The 17,478-nt window shown below is 44.2% G+C and overlaps 3 protein-coding genes across 4 annotated transcripts in view; 2 read left to right on the plus strand and 1 right to left on the minus strand.

Moving 5' to 3' along the window:
- Positions 1–2,151: 2,151 nt before the first annotated feature.
- CFAP68 (cilia and flagella associated protein 68) lies at positions 2,152–8,249 on the minus strand. Its single transcript, XM_080816177.1, has 4 exons — positions 7,870–8,249; positions 5,267–5,497; positions 4,734–4,800; positions 2,152–4,278 (listed from the first exon to the last, which is right to left on the minus strand). The coding sequence occupies exons 1-4, from the start codon at positions 7,909–7,911 to the stop codon at positions 4,103–4,105; spliced, it is 516 nt and encodes a 171-aa protein (XP_080672303.1). The 5' UTR covers positions 7,912–8,249; the 3' UTR covers positions 2,152–4,102.
- Positions 8,250–8,324: 75 nt separating this feature from the next.
- Positions 8,325–12,568, plus strand: FDXACB1 (ferredoxin-fold anticodon binding domain containing 1; the record flags this gene model as incomplete). Of its 2 annotated transcripts, XM_080815254.1 has the most annotated exons (5): positions 8,348–8,519; positions 8,731–8,887; positions 10,003–10,206; positions 10,390–10,548; positions 11,121–12,568. In XM_080815254.1, the coding sequence occupies 5 exons, from the start codon at positions 8,348–8,350 to the stop codon at positions 12,301–12,303; spliced, it is 1,875 nt and encodes a 624-aa protein (XP_080671380.1). In that variant the 3' UTR covers positions 12,304–12,568. The 2 variants fall into 2 exon arrangements, with proteins under 2 accessions (XP_080671381.1, XP_080671380.1); XM_080815255.1 differs by lacking the exon at positions 10,390–10,548 and having other exon boundaries at positions 8,325–8,519; positions 11,121–12,562.
- A 3,420-nt stretch (positions 12,569–15,988) lies between these two features.
- The window catches only part of ALG9 (ALG9 alpha-1,2-mannosyltransferase), a 95,426-nt gene continuing 93,936 nt past the window's right edge, over positions 15,989–17,478 (plus strand). Inside the window, exons 1-2 of the mRNA XM_080815855.1 lie at positions 15,989–16,336; positions 17,150–17,288. Coding sequence (XP_080671981.1) covers positions 16,206–16,336; positions 17,150–17,288 — 270 coding nt within the window. The 5' untranslated portion in view covers positions 15,989–16,205. The remainder of the gene's footprint in view (positions 16,337–17,149; positions 17,289–17,478) is intronic.

Here is a 17,478-nt window from a genome sequence, read left to right on the forward strand (position 1 = left end):
GCATCAAAGGGCACTGTTGAAAAAGTGAAAGTAGGGGGTGCCTGGGTGGCTCAGTGGGTTAAAGCCTCTGCCTTTGGCTCAGGTCATGATCCCAGGGTTCTGGGATCGAGCCCCGCATCGGGCTCTCTGCTCAGCAGGAAGCCTGCTTCCTCCTCTCTCTCTGCTGGCCTCTCTGCCTACTTGTGATCTCCGTCTGTCAAATAAATAAATAAAATCTTAAAAAAAGAAAGAAAGAGGGCGCCTGGGTGGCTCAGTGGGTTAAGCCTCTGCCTTCGGCCCCGGTCATGATCTCAGGGTCCTGGGATCTCGATCTGCCCTGCATCGGGCTCTCTGCTCAGCAGACAGCCTGCTTCCCCTTCTCTCTCTGCCTGCCTCTCTGCCTACTTGTGATGTCTGTCTGTCTCTCTCTCTGTCAAATAAATAAATAAAATCTTTTAAAAAATTGAAAAAAGAAAGAAAGAAAGAAAGAGTGAAAGTAGAATCCACAGAATGGGAGAAAATATTTACAACTCCTGTATCTGACTAGGAATTAATATCCAGAATATATAAGGCACTCCTACAACAAAAGGGCAAACAACCAATTCAAAAATGGCCAAGTATTTGAATAAATGTTTCTCCAAAGATATACAAATAGCTAAAAAGCACATGAAGATGCTCAAGATCACTAGCCAGTAGGGACGTGTAAATCTAAACCACGGTATCATTCTACACCCGCTAGGATGGTTACTATAAAAATAAAAACAAAGTGTCAGCAAGGATATGAAAACTTAGAATCCTTGTGCATTGCTGGTGGCAATGTAAAAAAAAAAAAAAGTGGAAAACAGATGAGCATCTCCAAACTGTTAAACACAGAATGACCATATGATCAGGCAGTTCCACTTCTGGGTATATTCCCCAAAAAACTGAAAGTGGGGACTCAAACAGATACTTGTACATCAATGTTCATAACAGCACTGCTCACAACAGACAAAAGGTGAAAACAACACAAGGATCCATTAACAGATGAATGGAGCAGCAAAATGCAGTAAATACACAATGGAATATTACTCAGTCTTAAAAGGAATATATCCTATAATATGGATGAACCTTGAAAACATGCTAACAAAATAAACTAGACACAAAAGGACAAATATGACATGAATCAACTTTTATGTGTTTCCTAGAATAGGCAAATTCATAGAAACAGGAAGTAGAACAGCGGTTACTAGTAGAATAGTGGTTACTAGGAGAAGGGGGAATGAGAAGTCAGTGTTTAATTGGTACAGAGCTTCAGTTTGGGATAATGACAAAGTTCTGGAAATAGTGCTAATAGTTGCACAACTCTGTGAATATACTTGATGCCACTGAATTGTACACTTAAAAATAGTTAAAATGGGGGGCACCTGGCTGGCTCAGGTGAGTAAGAGCGTGGGACTCTTGATCTCAGGGTTGTAAGCTCAGGTCCCAACTTGGGCAACTGACTCTTGATTTTGGCTCAGGTTGACTTCAGGGTTGTGGGATTGAGCCCCACCTCGGGCTCTATGCTCAGTGTGGAGTCTGCTTGTCCCTTCTCTCCCTCAACCCCTCCCAAATAAATAAATAAAATCTTAAAAATAAACAAAGAAATCTTTTAAAAAAATCATTAAAATGGTAAGTTTATGCTATCTATGTTTTACTACAATTTTAAAAATATCCTGGATAGACAGGAAATAAAATAGGATATGTAACATTAGAACTTAAAATAAGTGCCAATAAAATACTGTTCATATTTCAAGAGCATGTATTAACGAATTACTACAATTAGTAAGAGACAATAACTCAAATTCTTTTTTTAAAGAGATTTATTTATTTACCTGAGAGAGAGCACTCATGCACACATGAGTGGGCAGAGCAGAGGGAGAGAGAATCTAGGGGGGGCCTCACTGCTGATCACAGAGCCTGATGTGGGGCTCAGTCTCATGACTCTGAGATCGTGACCTGAGCTGAAATCAAGAGTTAGATGCTTAAATGACTGAGCCACTCAGGTCTCCCAGTCACTCAAACTCTACAGTTGATCTAACAATGCAGCGCTGTTTTCGCCAATACCCTAATGGTATCTTTCTGTGAAACTGGACAAGGTGATCCTAAAATTTATATAAAACGGCAACTGGTTAAAAATAGCTCAAGACCCTCTTGAAGAAAAACAACGTGAAAGTATCTCATTTATTAGATATTAAGATTTACAAAATTATCATAATTACAATAGTGAGGTAATTAAGGCATTGTGTTAAAATAGCATATGTAATGACAGACCAATGGAGCCTGGAAACAGGCCTAAGTACACAGACAGTTGATTTATAGTAAAAATGGTGTTCCAGAGCAGTGGAGAAAGTAGTGTTTTCAATAATTAATGCTAGGAAAACTGGATAATCATACAGAAAAAAAAAAAAGGAAACTCAGTTACTACCTAACATCATACACAACATAAATCACGTATCTGTGTCTGTAACATAAAATAGTGAAAGTTTGCGAGGAAATACATGGGAGATATCTCCCATCTATTATATTGTCATAATAAAGAGGAGAGAAAATAAAAAAGGAAAATATTGGTAACTTTAAACCCGTTGGGGCACCTAGATGGCTCAGACGTTAAGCATCTGCCTTCAGCTCAGGTCATGATCCTGGGGTCCTGGGATGGAGCCCCACATCGGGCTCCCTGCTCAGCGGGAAGCCTGCTTCCCCCTCTCCAACTACCCTGCTTGTGTTCCCTCTCTCGCTGTGTCTCTCCTTTGTCAAATAATAAATAAAATCTTAAAAAATTTTTTTTTAAACCCGTTAAAATTTAGACTGTTCCTCCCTGTGTTCACCAACCCCAAACTATTCCCAATCCTGTCTCAATTCCCCCACTTTAAAAGACCCACTTAAACCAACAGAGCCCTTACCCCAAATCTCTAAAAATACCCTAATTCTCCCTCCCTTTTTAAAGATTGTATTTATTTATGACAGAGAGAGATAGTGAGAGAAGGAACACAAGCACAGGGGAGCTGCAGAGGAAGAAGCAGGCTCCCCGCTGAGCAGGGGACATCCCAGGACACTGGGATGATGATCTGAGCAGAGGAAAGGCAGACGCTCAACTGACTGAGCCACCCAGGTGCCCCACATCCCTCGCTTTTCCAAAAAAAGATTTATTCATGGGGTGGGGGCAAGCACAAGCCAGGGGAAGGACAGAGGGAGAAGCAGACTCCCCACAGAGCAGGGAGCCTGAGGTGTGTTTGGGGGGCTCAATCCCAGGCCCCTGAGATCATGCCCTGAGGCTCCATCCCAGGACCCTGGGATCATGACCTGAGCTGAAGGCAGACACTTAACCAACTGAGTCAGCCAGGAGCCCCAACATCCCCCTTCTGAATTCTCACCAAGATTGTATCAAGTTGATGTGCTTCCTTGCTACAGGTTTAATAACTCAGTTTTGTTTGATGAACAGGTTTCCTTGATGGTCTTTGTGGGTGAATAAAAAATCGACAGTCCTTCCCTTTTTAAGATATATACTGAAATCTTTATAGAAGAAAGGGTTTAACTTCTGAGATCTACTCCAAAATTAATTAAAGAAATAGAGAAATTATATAGGGATAGTTAAGATCAACCATAAATTGTTGAAGGTGTGTCGTGGTATATGGGAATTCATTATATCACTCTAATTTTATGTTTCAAATCCACTATAATAATTATAAAAACTTATTTTTAAGTTTTTAAGGGCATGTTCATGAAGGTCACAAAAGAGTTAGGATATCTGACTGTGATTGCCAGGCTCACACCCAGGAAGCACCTAGCCAATGATAACCGAACTCATGCTGGATTTTGGAGTTCTACCCTAGATGGAAGGTAGGGAAGGGCAAAGTAGTAGCGGATTTGAATTAATTCTTTTTAATCTCCTCCTACTACAACCTTGTAATATAGAACTAAGAGCAGATATTAACTTAAATCTGACATTTAAGTCTTGATTAAAACAAAAAAGAGGGTAGGGAATATTTTTCTGTGCTTGCTTTATTCAGAGTGAAACGGTTATAGTCAGCTAGATTCTTAGTTGTGCTTAGAATGTACTCCCTCCTACAATTTACTCTGGAAAAATGAGGCTTCTTATTCTTTCTTAGAACTGTGGACCCTGCAATTGGCAGTTACTACGATTCCACATACATGCAGAGTGATGCCCAGTTTGAGGCTCTGAGTAGCTGGTCATGTAAGTTGACTTTTCTGTGCATTTGTACCGAGGAGGATCCAGTTCCGGTTGATGTCCTGGAAACCAGTGAGGCTCTCTCTTAAATCCTGCGGGAAGAGAGAAGAGAAGAGAAGGAAAGACAAGTGGAATCAGTCAAGAACAAGGACCCTTGGTAACTGGTCTTGTTCTTATTTCTGAGGTAAAATTTCTGAGTCCAGTGAGTCCTGTAAAAATTGAGAAAGAAAAATCAGGGGCACGTGGGTGGCTCAGTTGGTTAAGACTCTGCCTTTGGCTCAGGTCATGATCCCTGGGTCTTGGGATCAAGTCCTGCATTGGGCCCCTGGCTCTGTGGGGAAGCTTCTTCTCCCTCTCTCTCTGCCTGCCGCTCCCCCTGCATGGGCACATGCTCTCTCTGTCGAATAAATACATAAAATCTTAAAAAAAGGAGAAAAATCATTTACTTATTCACTCATTCAGTTTACTTCTATTTGAGCTCCTTCCATGTTCCAGGCACTGAGCTATGTCCTGAGAATATAAAGATTGAAAAGAACAGTCCACCTACTTTGAGTTGAAAGTGGCATTTTGTTGTTGTAGCTTGTATCATATGTTGTTTCAAAGTAGTGTCCAAACTGGAAAGAAAAAGTGATCAGTTAAAAATATAGGAGTCTACACTTAATGTTGGGAAATAAAGAACACAGTGACATGAATTTTAATAGGCTCTGTCATATTTTGGATTAACTAGAGGTCTATATGTTGTTAGTCTACATTCTATTAACTTTCATATCCTTTGTTTACTTGTTTGTTAGGAGACACTTAAGGGCAAAATGCAGATAAATTACAAGTCTAGGTAGGCAGCCTGAGTCAGAAGACATATATGTAAAAGGGTACCGCTCATACTTTTACTACTTTGCTATTCTACTTGATAGTAAAATAAGACAGCCAGTCCAGCTAAAGACTGCTGTCCACTCCCAACCACCTCACTGAACAGAGAAGCCCGAGAGGTCTCAGCATGGAAGTTATTAGATTCCTACCTCTAAAATGGCCTGTGGCATTTCTTTTGCTAAGGGAAGGAAACAGAAGAGAAAGTTAGATTACCTGGGAAGGCAAGGGTTTAGGCTTCACGATATTCCTTAGGTCATATCTTTCCTGGTTCCAGTTTCCCATCAGGGTACAGTTTGAATAGGCATTCTCATTAGTGGTACATCTCCATCCATACTGGAAAAACTTGGATGTATCATTCCAATCTGTCCATACTTCAGCATGGCCATCTGCATTAATGAGACTGCCATAGTGTGGGTTTGCTAGGAAATAGGCAAGGTGCTGTCTCTGCAAAAAGGTGAGAACAGAAAAGCTAGTTGCAAAAACTGGGGAACAGAAAAGGCATTCATCCCTTTCTCACTCTTGGTCAAGTATAACATAAGCCCATCTTACTAAGGATCTAGGCTTTCTTCCCAATATAATTGTGGTTCTGTTTCTTCTCCCCTGGCCCATGAATCCTTTGATCTACTCAATCAAAAGTAGCACATGGCTATGTACAGTAAATGCCACCCCCCAAAAGACAGGAAAACCTTCAGTATCCCCAATACTATATGGAAAACTAGCTATATGTTCAGGAAATTTTGAGATGTAGGAGTTTAAGGACTAAGGATATTGCTATAGCCAAAGAGAATAGGGAAAAGTGAAAGTTGGATAAGTAGATAACACAACAAAGGGTCAATAAATGAGTTTCCTTTTTTCTGGACTCAGCTCAAATGCCACTTCTTACATGGTATCTTCCAAGTTAACTTCTCTTTCCTTTGTCTCACACAGCATGGTATCTTCATACCTTTAGCTTCCTATCATGTTAGAATTCTTCAAGTACGTGTTGAATCTCCTACGTTGAACTGTACATCCCTTGAGGACAGGCCCTGTGTCTTATTATCATACCCTCTCCTTCTGCCAGCTCTCCCAATCAATGATGCTTTGCACATACCAGGTGACCAATGTCTGAATTTCAATCTTTTGTAAGGAATCAAAAGCCTAGCCATTTTTATTTTGGGCTAAAAATGACTGTGCTCCCTTGGCTTGAGGGCAAGACAATACCTTCACTGGAGAAGAGCATTTTGATGCTGAGTGGCTTGTGTTGTTTGAAGAATTTGTAGGAAAGTGACAGAAAGTATTATTCAGCTGTTCCATTTTCTTTAAAGGAAGAGGTATCACCAAACTTGGCCTTCCTCTTCTCTGAGCAAATGAAGAATGTAGGTCACAAAGATCACCATGGCCAGGAGGCCATGATTTGGAAGTCACCACCCACCTAGCCACCTTTCCACAGGTAGGGACAAAGTCAATACTGTAGCCCTCATACCATGTACCTTTGTGAAGAGAGATGTGTGCACTGATGTCAACAAATAGCATGATGACTAAAGAGTAATTCCTGCAAAGTCTGAAAAGCCTAGTACTCACACTGCAGACCAAGGCAACACTTTCCTTGGGCCTGTAAAGACAGGCATCACCATCCACTCAGTTGCCCAAGCCCAAAACATGAGGCTCATCCTTAACTCTGAATTCTCTTTCAATGCCTTATATCTATCCAAACTCTAGGTCTTATTGATTTTTGAGACCACTACCCTCCAACCCCACTGCCAATTTCCAGTTTAGATCACTACCAGCTTTTGTCAACATTCTTGGTGTAGTTGCCTCTCTGATCTCCTTGCCATCAGCCTTGGTCTTCTCCAATCCTTTTTCTACAGGAAAGAAGAATAGTGTGGAAATGAAAATCTAATTGTGTCATCTTCCTATTTAAAAGCTGGTCACTGGGGCGCCTGGGTGGCTCAGTGGGTCAAAGCCTCTACCTTCGGCTCAGGTCATGATCCCAGGGTCCTGGTATAGAGCCCCGCATCGGGTTCTCTGCTCCGCGGGGAGTCTGCTCCCCGCCGCCCCCCACCCCGCCTGCCTCTGCCTGCTTGTCATCTCTGTCTGTCAAATAAATAAATAAAATCTTAAAAAAAAAAAAAAGCTGGCCACTGTTAGAATAAAACTCGGACTGTTAAAATGGCTTACCATGTTCTATATGACCTGGCTCCTGCTTAAGTCTTCCTTCTCCTCTGTTACCCACTCTCGCGACAACTACATTTCAGCCAAACTCCACTCTTTTGTTTCTCCATCAGGCATATGCAAATACTGTTCCTCCTGCCTCTTCACTTATCTTTACCCAGGTCAGATGCACACTCTCTTTCCCCCTTAGCCTTTTTTTTTTTTTTTTAAGATTTTCTTTATTTGAGAGAGAGAGAGAGAGAGAGAGAGAACAAGCAGGGGGAGCAGCAGGCAGAGGGAAGGGAGAAGCAGACGCCTCGCTGAGCAGGGAGCCTGATGCAGAGTTCATCCCAGGACGCTGGGATCATGACCTGAGCAGAAGGCAGACTCTTTAAGTGACTGAGTCCCCCAGAATTCAAGTTCACTTCATTTATGGAATCTTTCCACTTCATCCCAGAAGTTGGTAAGGTTCTAAATCCTTCCGTGCCCTACAGCACCCTGAATGACTCCTCATAGCACCGCATCCCGTTGTACCAGAATTGCCTCTTTCGCTGTGCAGTCTCCATCACACTTTAAATTCAGGCCACATCTTATTCATCCATGTACTTAGCCGCCCTCACAGTGGCCTCACACACAACGGGCACTCAATATTTCCTGAATGAATAAAAGGTAGGAGATAGAAGCACCTGGAGAAATCCCGAGCAGCAGACACAATGGACAGTAGCCATTTCAGACGAGAGGAGGCCACCCTCTGTGACAGCAACAAGCAGGACACAGCCCAGCCTCTCGACTTCAGCCCCGCCCTTTTCTTTTCACTCAGAACTCGCCTCTCCCGGGGTCTGTCCCTGTGCGGTAGTGACTGCTTGTGACCTCATGCAGGGTGTGACGAAGTCGCTCACGGCAGCCGTCGGGCAAAAAGGAGTTTATTTTAACACTCCTGAAGGTGTGAAGGAGTGAGGGGACAGAGTGATCGATGTCTCGCGTTTGCACACATGCCTATTTCCCCCTCTGAAGCCGCTGCACCAGTTTCTCAAGACAACCGGACGCTGTCGCTGCATCATCAATCAGCGACGCAGGAAGAAGAGGCCCGCAGGGTCCCCCACGGAGGAAGTGACGTAAGAAACCGGCGCCTCCCAGGACGCGAGCGAGGAGCTGGTTGAGGCCATGGCCCCTCGGCGCCTCCTGTTGGTTGGGGAGGGTAATTTCTCCTTCGCCGCCGCTCTGAGCGAGACCCTGGATGCGAGCACCCGTGTAACCGCCACCTGCCTCCAGCGCTCGGCCGACTTGGCCGGGAATCCGGTGGCCCGGGAGAATCTGCGGCGCCTGCGCGAGCGAGGTAGCGAGGCCAACCCCTCCGCGCAGCAACCCCCCGCCCCGCCCCGCTGCTGGCGCGGCCCGAACTGGACAGGGAGGGGAAGTGCAGGTTGCTTTTGAGCGTCCGGTTCCCTGAAAACTGGCTGTGGGCTTGGACCGGGGTTGTCTTGCATGGTCCAAGTTAGGGAGGGATTCAGGTCTTGAGACACCCATCTGTCTCTGTTTCGTGCCAGGCGCTGAGGTACGTTTTGGTGTGGACTGCACCCAGCTGGCAGATGCCTTCAAACCGCAGCATAGCGAGTTTGATCGAATTTATTTTAATTTTCCGCACTGTGGACGAAAAGCTGGAGTAGCTAAGAACCGGGAACTGCTTGCCAAGTTTTTCCAGAGGTGAGGAAATGAGACCACTCACAAGTAAAATGTTTTAAGATGGACATTACATAGTTACTGCACTCGCACATTTTAGTCTGGAAAATAAAGCATGCGTGTTTAAGTTACTGTGATAGGTTGAGAGAGACTATGAAGCCCCAGAGGAACCCACAGTCTAGTTGGGAAGGCAGACATGGAACCCTAAATGTTAATAAAGTACAAATAGTGTGTAAGCTCTTGGGCGTGTCAAAGAAGGATCACTCACCTATTTGGAATAATGCAGAATAATGGTAGCCAGAATAATCTAATGGCTAAAAGCATGGATTCAAAATCCCCACCCACCACTTAATAGTTGTGTGATTTGGGGTAAGCGTATTTGGTCCTTACTTGCTTTTGCTCCTTTATCCATAAACTGAGGATATTTACAGTAACTACCTCAAATTAATGTGAACTTAAAAGAGTGCTTTAGGGGCCCCTGGGTCGCCCAGTTGTTGGGCATCTGCCTTCTGCTCAGGTCATGGTCCCAGGATCCAGCCCCACATGGGGCTCCCTGCTCAGTGGAGAGCCTGCTTCTAACCTCTCCTACTCCCCTTGCTTGTGTTCCCTCTCTTGCTGTGTCTCTCTCTGTCAAATAAATAAATAAAATCCTAAAAAAAACCAAAACAAACCCAGTGCTCTCCACTATTATACCAAAACGCGTTGTACTCTTGGAGATCTCTAGAGGTCATAGTTGTCAAGAAACTTTTCACACAGCCAAGGTTTTAAGTTAGTATTTGAAATACAGAATTTTAATAGGAAGGGCGTGAAAAGAACAGCTTTCTAAACTGGGAAGAACAGCCCAGTCAGTGAATCGTGTATAGAAACTTGGCAGACACTGACCTTTCTATGACATTAGATGAACAATGCAGTTACAAAGCCAGATAATACCCTGGTCAGCCACTAGTATCAGTTACGAGTTGAACATAGAATTTACATTCTTACTTCTTCCTCTGCATATTTGAAATCTATAGACCTTTGTAAATAGATACGATTGGATTTTCATTATTTCACAGCTAAAGAAGGTATATACAATTTTTTTCTTATGGTAACTTCAGCTTATTTCTGATAAATAGCTGCTGTGCTCCTTTCCCTGTTAGCTGTAAAGATGTTCTTGCAAATGAAGGAGAAGTCCATGTGGCGTTGTGCAGAGGACAAGGTGGGACTCCTGCTGATAAGCCCAGGAGAGAATGGCACAACAGCTGGCAAGTGGTTGCCATGGCAGCTCTGGGGGGATTCATTTTAAGTGACGTGCATCCCTTTGGCTGTGAGGCTGTACCAGGGTACAAGTGCACTGGATATAGGTGAGTAATAACAGACATTTAAGCCTTTTTCATCTCTTATACTAATAATGAAAAAAATCTCTTAGGCCAACTTTCCCCTACCACTTTCCTGCTTTGGTCTCTAAAAATACTTGGTTTTGAAAATAATGACAGTAAATTAATTAAGAAAATGACAGACTCCATACTTGGTGACTCTTTTGCCAGGAGTCAAGATAAGCCCTTTCATGTAGAAGGCGCTTTGAACCATATCTTCACCCGGAGCTTACCCTTTGAAGGTTCACAACCCAGAATCTTCAGGATCAAACTGGGTGACCGGTGGTTTTCCTTTCCAGAACCAGAAGCACTTGTAGGAAAGTTGAACAGGTAACCTGCTGTTACCAGAAATTAATTCTATCTCTAGCTGTATCTTGATTGGCTTGATGCCAACCGTGTATTGAATGGATGCTATATAAATTGTTAATGATGTTGGTGCTATGAATACTTGTCAGTCTGGCCTTACACAAGCCTTCTTAGAATTAAAATTTGTCTGGTAGGGGCACCTGGGTGGCTCAGTGGGTTAAAGCCTCCGCTTTCGGCTCGGGTCATGATCCCAGAGTCCTGGGATCGAGCCCCACATTGGGCTCTCCGCTCCGTGGAGAGCCTGCTTTTCTCCTCTCTCTCTCTCTGCCTGCCCCTCTGCCTACTTGTGATCTCTGTCTGTCAAATAAATAAATAAAATCTTTAAAAAAAATAAAATTCGTCTGGTATATCATACAAATGGTGGCTGTCAGAGTTCTGAAACACATGATATCTGTTTCTGGTAGGTAATTTTTTTATTTGCTTTTAGGATCACTTTAAGGATAATTCTTTTCTATATTCTTTGTGCTTTTAATTCTGGGTCCATTATAATCATTTATTATTTGAAGTTAAAAAGTTATTTTTGTGTGTTTAAACAGAGGTTTCCTAGAAGCACCTTCATGTCATCCTATCAAAACCATTAATGAGAAACTCATTGCTGAATTGGGCAAAGCTTTCCCTCTGAAGAGGCTGAAGTGTTCCTTCCCTTTGCTGCCAGAGGGAAGCCCTAGTGTTCTCACTTCCTGGAACTGTGACAGTTTGTCACCTGCCTTTTGGATTAGTCTCTGTGAAGATAACTCAAATTCTGAGTCCCTGACTAGTGGGACAATACGAGACATGGAGGACTTCCTAGTGTTATTTTCAGAATTTAGCCTTCTCAAGGATTCTGGAAGAGACAGCAAGCAAGAACCTCATGAAGAAATCTATGGCCAAACCAAGGTCTGCCTTAAACCTTCTCTCCTAGTTCATGTTCAGGCTGTCATCCAAGCACCAGACTTCCTCCCAGGTTCCCTCCACGTCCTCAGTGGACCTGTCTTTCGGAAGTGCCACATCTTGCCTTTCACAATGCCGGCATTCCATGAGACTTTATTTATCCTTGGGTTTAATAAAAATCTGAAGGATAGTTATCTTCAGTCACTACTGGATCACCTGAAGGGCACTCTCGATAGGCTTCTGACACAGACATTGTCGGAGGGCTCTAAGCTGAGCAGTTCGGTGGAATTTGTCTTTCAACCAAATGGGAAAGATTATATTATTAATGTGAAGTCTCATAATTTTGGCTCAGATTGTGCCAAGGATCTGATTATTGGGTCTGTCGCTACATCTGCTACAAGCATTGTACACAAGGACCAGTGTTTTATGTTTGTGTCTGTGAACTTGGACCTACTAGCCATGCTTGTCTGGGGTATCTCTGACTGGAGGATGTTGTGGACCTTTGACCACCGTTTCCTGAAGCATTTTGTTCCTGGGAAAATAGAATCCTTTAAAAGCTATTCCCTGTATCCCCCATGCTATGTGCATGATATTAGTTTTTGGTTAGATGAGAAGAAAGAATTTGATGAACTGGAGTTTCACACAGTGGCCCGAGCAGTGTCCCAGGACACTGTCATATCCGTACAATTCCTTAGTAGTTTCCAGCATCCGGAGACTCAACAGGTCAGTCTCTGCTATAGATTGACTTACCAGACATGTGACAAGGCCCTCACCCAGCAGCAGGTGGCATCAATGCAGTCCCAGTTTAGAAAGGAGATTCAGCAAAGACTACATGTAACACCTCGGTAGTTTAGTCAATTTACTTCTCCAGAGTGATCCTTGTGGGTATGGGTGCAGGTGCAGATGAAAAAGACCAATCTGGGGGTGCCTGGCTGGCTCACTCGGTTAAGCCTCTGCCTTTGGCTCAGGTCATCGTCTCAGGGTCCTGGGATGGAGCCCCACATCAGGCTCCCTGCTCAGCAGGGAGGCTGCTTCTCTCTCCCTCTGCCCATCCCCCATGCTTGTGTGAGCACGCTCTCTCTCTCTCTCCCTCAAATAAAATCTTGAAAAGACCAATTTGTAACTTGTAGTCTTTTCTGGACTGTGTTCTTTTTGTGAAATCTTTTACCTTGTGACTCTAGCCAATGTTGATGAACTAGGGGCTCTATCACTTAAATTCATAGACTATGATGTGATGTGATTGGTGACCTTCGATGTTGTACCGTATTTTCCTGAATCGTGACTAGGAAAACTAACAAAACAGTATCTTGTACTTTATTTTTTTTTTTAAAGATTTTATTTATTTGACAGAGAGAAATCAGAGCTAGGCAGACAGAGAGAAGGGGAAGCAGGCTCCTGCTGAGCAGAGAGCCCGATGCGGGGCTCGATCCCAGGACCCCGAGATCATGACCCGAGCTGAAGGCAGAGGCTTAAACCCCTGAGCCACCCAGGCGCCCCTGTATCTTGTACTTTAGATGCTTTACTCGTGAAGATGCAATAGAACTTAAGTGTCATTTGTATTTTTTCCCTACTGCCAATTCCTATTCTTTAACCCAATATGTATTATCTCACCAAGTCACTTACGAGAGTGATTTTTGGAGTCAGACCAATATTTATTAGCTTGGGTAAGTTGAAAGTGCTCGATAATTGGTATTGGTATCATCATGATAACACTTATTCCATGGTTGACTACTGTTGAAGTCATGGAACTAATTAATGTCAGATTTAGAGTTCACACTTGGGTTTGTCTGACTCTAAAGCCCATGTTCCTTCTCCCATTGTTACTTCTCCTTCCCAGTCTTCACTAGTAACCTCTCTGCTGTGATTAAACTTTGGCCTCCTAGATATTGGAGCCTTCTGTTGTAAGCATCTTTCAGAGACACTGGGAGATTGGCTCAGCCTAGGACTCCACAGAATGGAGTCCTCTAATGTTAATTAATGTATGTTCCTGTTAATGAATAGTTAGGCTCTGCAGATTGGAATTACATTGAAAACTCTTGGGAGGAAGTAATTGTCTTATTTGTTCTTGTATTTGGAGAAGAGCATGTAGAAAGGCAAGAATGGAAGGTAGGTAATTACGGTAATGCCAGTGAGCGATGATGGTGACCTGGACCAGGATGGTAAGATGTTGTTGGGCTGGGTAATATTTAAAAGGTTTTGCTGATTGAATATATGTGTATGGGTGAAGGGTGTGGGGCTAAAGAAATGGGAATCAAGCAGGACTGACTTTGTGTTTTTTGACCTGGAAGAACAGAAGTATCATTAATGAGGATGGGAAAATTGGCATAACATTTTGGGGAGTGGGGTAAAGAATCAAGGGACCTCTTATGGACACATTTATTGCTTGTCTTTCTATACAGACTATAAGCTAATTGCGGGCAGGTAATGCGATTTATATCTTACTTGTTTTAATTTTTATTAGCGCATGCTCCCGTGCGCGCGCGCGCACACACACAGACACACACACACACACACACACACACACACACACACACACTGGGCAGGCGTTGGGGGTATTGCAGAGGCAGAGGGAGAGAGAGAATCTAAAGTAGGCTCCACGCCCAGGGCTGAGCCCAATGTGGAGCTCCATCTCACGACCCTGGGATCATAACCTGAGCCAAAAACACCTAGCAGACATTAACCCGCAGAGCCACCCAGGCATCCCTGATGTATAGCTTTCTTCTATTCCCTAGTGGTGCCTAGTACATGGACAAGGTAGTGTTTGAGCTAGATCTTAAAATAAGGACAGTGATAGGATGGGAGGATTGTCAGGCAAGGAGGATGTCCATTCCAGGCACAGGTATAGATAAAGGAGCAGTTGGGGCAATTTTCAGGCTAGTTAGTTGGAATGTAAATATGTATAGGAAAGTGGTGGAGATAAGATTAGAAAAGTAGGTTGGGGCTGGATTTAGCGGATGAAAAACAATTCTAGAATACAGATTTTTGTACTTCACTTGGCAGGCAATGGGAGAACTGGTGATTTTTGATTAAGGAGGCAATACAGTGTAGTGCTTTTGAAAATTAATTGGACAGTGTTGCATAGGATGAATTTGAGATGAGGGACCTCTGTAAGGATGTTATTGTAGTTCTCCTAAGTAGAGGCAGGGAGGGGCCTGCATGAGAGTGAAATGAGAAGGGGAATGAAAAAGGGATGTCTGTAGGAGATAGGGTTAGGTTGGGATGTCTGAACTTGGTACCTAATAATTGCCTGTAGGAACTGAGCAATTTTCAATATTTGTGAATTTTTAAAAGGATTTTATTTATTATTTGACAGAGAGAGACACAGCTAAATAGGGAACACAAGCAGGGGGAGTGTGAGAGGGAGAAGCAGGCTTCCTGCCAAGGAGAGAGCCCGATGTGGGGCTTGATCCCAGGACTCTGGGATCATGACCTGAGCCGAAGGCAGAGGCTTAAACGACTGAGCCACCCAGGCACCCCAATATTTGTGAATTTTTAGCATGAAATAATAATCTGGGATCCCATCGAGTTCATCACTCCCTCTAAATAACATTCTAAGTGTATAGCAGTGTATATTAAGGTGATGGTCATTTAAGTTTGAACACCTTCTAAAAGAACTTCATTTTTACATGTTTTATGTATATGTTGTTCTGTTTTACATCTTTTCATTTTGTGGGTCCCTTTAATCTTTTATATGTAATTGATTTTACTACTTTTGTCTCTCAACCTCCATCCTAGCTTTATAAGTGATTACTACGTTTATGTTAGCTTTTACTCATGAAATTTTTTCCTTCTGTAACTTTCTTCTACTTACTGCCACCCCCCTTTACAGAAGTCCTTTTAACATTTCTTTTAAGGCCCATTTCAGCACTCCCTGTACAAACGTTTCAGCCACTGCTACAGAACTCCACAGTATGGGACAGAACTCTGCGATTGGGGGAGTGGGCAGGGAATCAGGAACAAATGAATAACCCCCGAGAGTCAGAGGAGTGCTAGCACCTGTATGACATCAGGTGCTTCCTCCTGATCTCTTTGTGGGAAAAACATGGGCTTCCTAATAAGACAGACCTGAGTTGGAACACGGCTCCACCATTTCCCGGCTATGCGACCTTGGGCCTCAGTTTATTTATTGATAAAAACAAGGTGGTTGTATTGCATTTAAAAAGGATAAAGTGTGTAAAATGCTTATTGAACTGCTAGTAGCAACGGCAGTCCCAGGTGTATGGTTGATTTTTTGCACAGGATTTCTTCAGGCTTTCATTTTTCTTATTCCATATTCTGCCGTTACAGCTTTGTCTCTCTGAAGCAGTTAATTAGCCACAGGCTGTCTCTATCCCGCTCCCCAAAAGACAGAGGGCTAGGTGTAGTGACCTTTCAAAGACCAAGGACCTCCCCTTTCCTCTGCAGCTGTGCTGTTATCTTTAACTGGATAAATACGTCAGCCCACGAGGTCGAGGTGGTTAGCCACTTTCCATTTGTGCTGAAGAGTGGAGGAAGAGAGTGGGACGGAGGGCGGAATGCCCAGAATAACAAGTGTGTGGAAGGGATAGCTGGTGGTGAAGGTCAAATCTCAGGTCTTATTTCTTCTCTACTTCGGGATTTGCCCCAATTGGCCCAGTAACACTATAATTTAGTCTTTTCTGCGCATGTCAAGGTCTTTTGTCCCTCGGCGGACACCGTTGCCAACCAAAGCTATGTCTCCGCGCTCGCCGCTTTCGTAGGGTGCCGAGTTGTACCTTTTCTCCACGCGTGCCATGGCGAGCCGAGGGGCTCGTCAGCGCCTGAAGGGGAGCGGGAGCAGCGGCGGGGACACGGTCTCGGCCGCGGACAAGCTGCGGGAGCTGCTGTGCGGCCGTGAGGCGGGCGGCGCGGAGCCGCGGACCGAGTAGGTGTGCGGGCGCGGCGGGGGCGTGGCGGCCGGGCGTTGCGGGGCTGGCCCCGAGGGTCTCCCCGGGCGGCGCGGGTCCAGCCTGGTTCCCCCGGGTACCTGTGCTCTTCCTGGACGGGTCACGTCCGGTCTTCGCCCCGCCCTGGGTCCCCCATCCTGCGTCCCGTGTTTCTCGCGAAGAAAGCCTGGAGGGAGGCTCCGAGACTGCTGGCCCAGGCCCTGAGCGGGCTGGTGTCGTGCGGTTTGAGTTGGCTGAGCCTCAAGAGCAGACCTTTCCCGGCAGTCTGCCTCAGTTTCCTTCATTGCCGGCAAAGTCCTAACCCCTTATTCTTCAGTGTGGGCCCCACAGCCTCCAGCACCTGCAACCGTCTCTCTCCCCAAGCCCGGGGCACTGCGGGTTTAGGACCGCATTAAAGGACCGGTCAACATATGGAACTGGAGGGGGTTATGCACTTTGCACAGATTAGGCCTCTGTGCATTTGAACAAGTGGGGAAATGAATAAAGATGTGGAAAGTAATCACCTTGTTAAGAGAAGAAAGAAAAAGAGAAGGAGAGCTCTGTGGCCTTCAAGGAGTGTCATCGCAGCAATGTGTTAAAGTGTATGAATGAGTTTACGCATTAAGAGCAGAAAGTGAAAAGTAAGATTAACCCAGGTCTTCGTCCTTTCTGTGTTCTACTCAGAACAACTAACTTCTGAGATGAATTACCTAAGCGTGCTTTAATGTCCTTGCCATTCTTGCCGTTTCTGCCCTGAACCGCTTTCTAGTTAGTAGGTCTTCCTGACATATCCTCCCTTTGCTTCTGAGCAGGTTATCTGGGAACAAAGCAGGACAAGTTTGGGCACCTGAAGGATCTACTGCTTTCAAGTGTCTGCTCTCAGCAAGGTTATGTGCTGCTCTCCTGAGCAACATCTCCGACTGTGATGAAACCTTCAACTACTGGGAACCAGTAGGTGATTTCTTTAGTTTTCATTCTTTTTTTTCCCCCTTGATTTCACTGCTTGGGACCTTGTTGCCAATCAGGATACAAATAATATACAACTGTGGCTGATAGTAAAACAACTTTATTTCCACTTTTGTATTCTAAGCTGATGACTTACCTGCCTTGAAGGCCATGGGAAAATGGGGCTTTTTACAAA

The sequence above is a fragment of the Martes martes genome, assembly GCF_963455335.1.
Source record: "Martes martes genome assembly, chromosome: 10".
In the NCBI taxonomy this organism is placed as follows: Eukaryota; Metazoa; Chordata; class Mammalia; order Carnivora; family Mustelidae; genus Martes; species Martes martes.

Excerpts from the sequence above, each read along its gene's own strand:
- CFAP68 (XM_080816177.1), bottom strand. The coding sequence starts at position 7,911 with ATGGCTACTGTCCATTGTGTCTGCTGCTCGGGATTTCTCCAG. Across the intron at positions 5,498-7,869 it reads GCTGCTCGGGATTTCTCCAG|AGACAGCACCTTGCCTATTT; the intron begins GTGCTTCTATCT and ends ACCTTTTTGCAG. Across the intron at positions 4,801-5,266 it reads CTAAACCCTTGCCTTCCCAG|TTTGGACACTACTTTGAAAC; the intron begins GTAATCTAACTT and ends TTTTCTTTCCAG.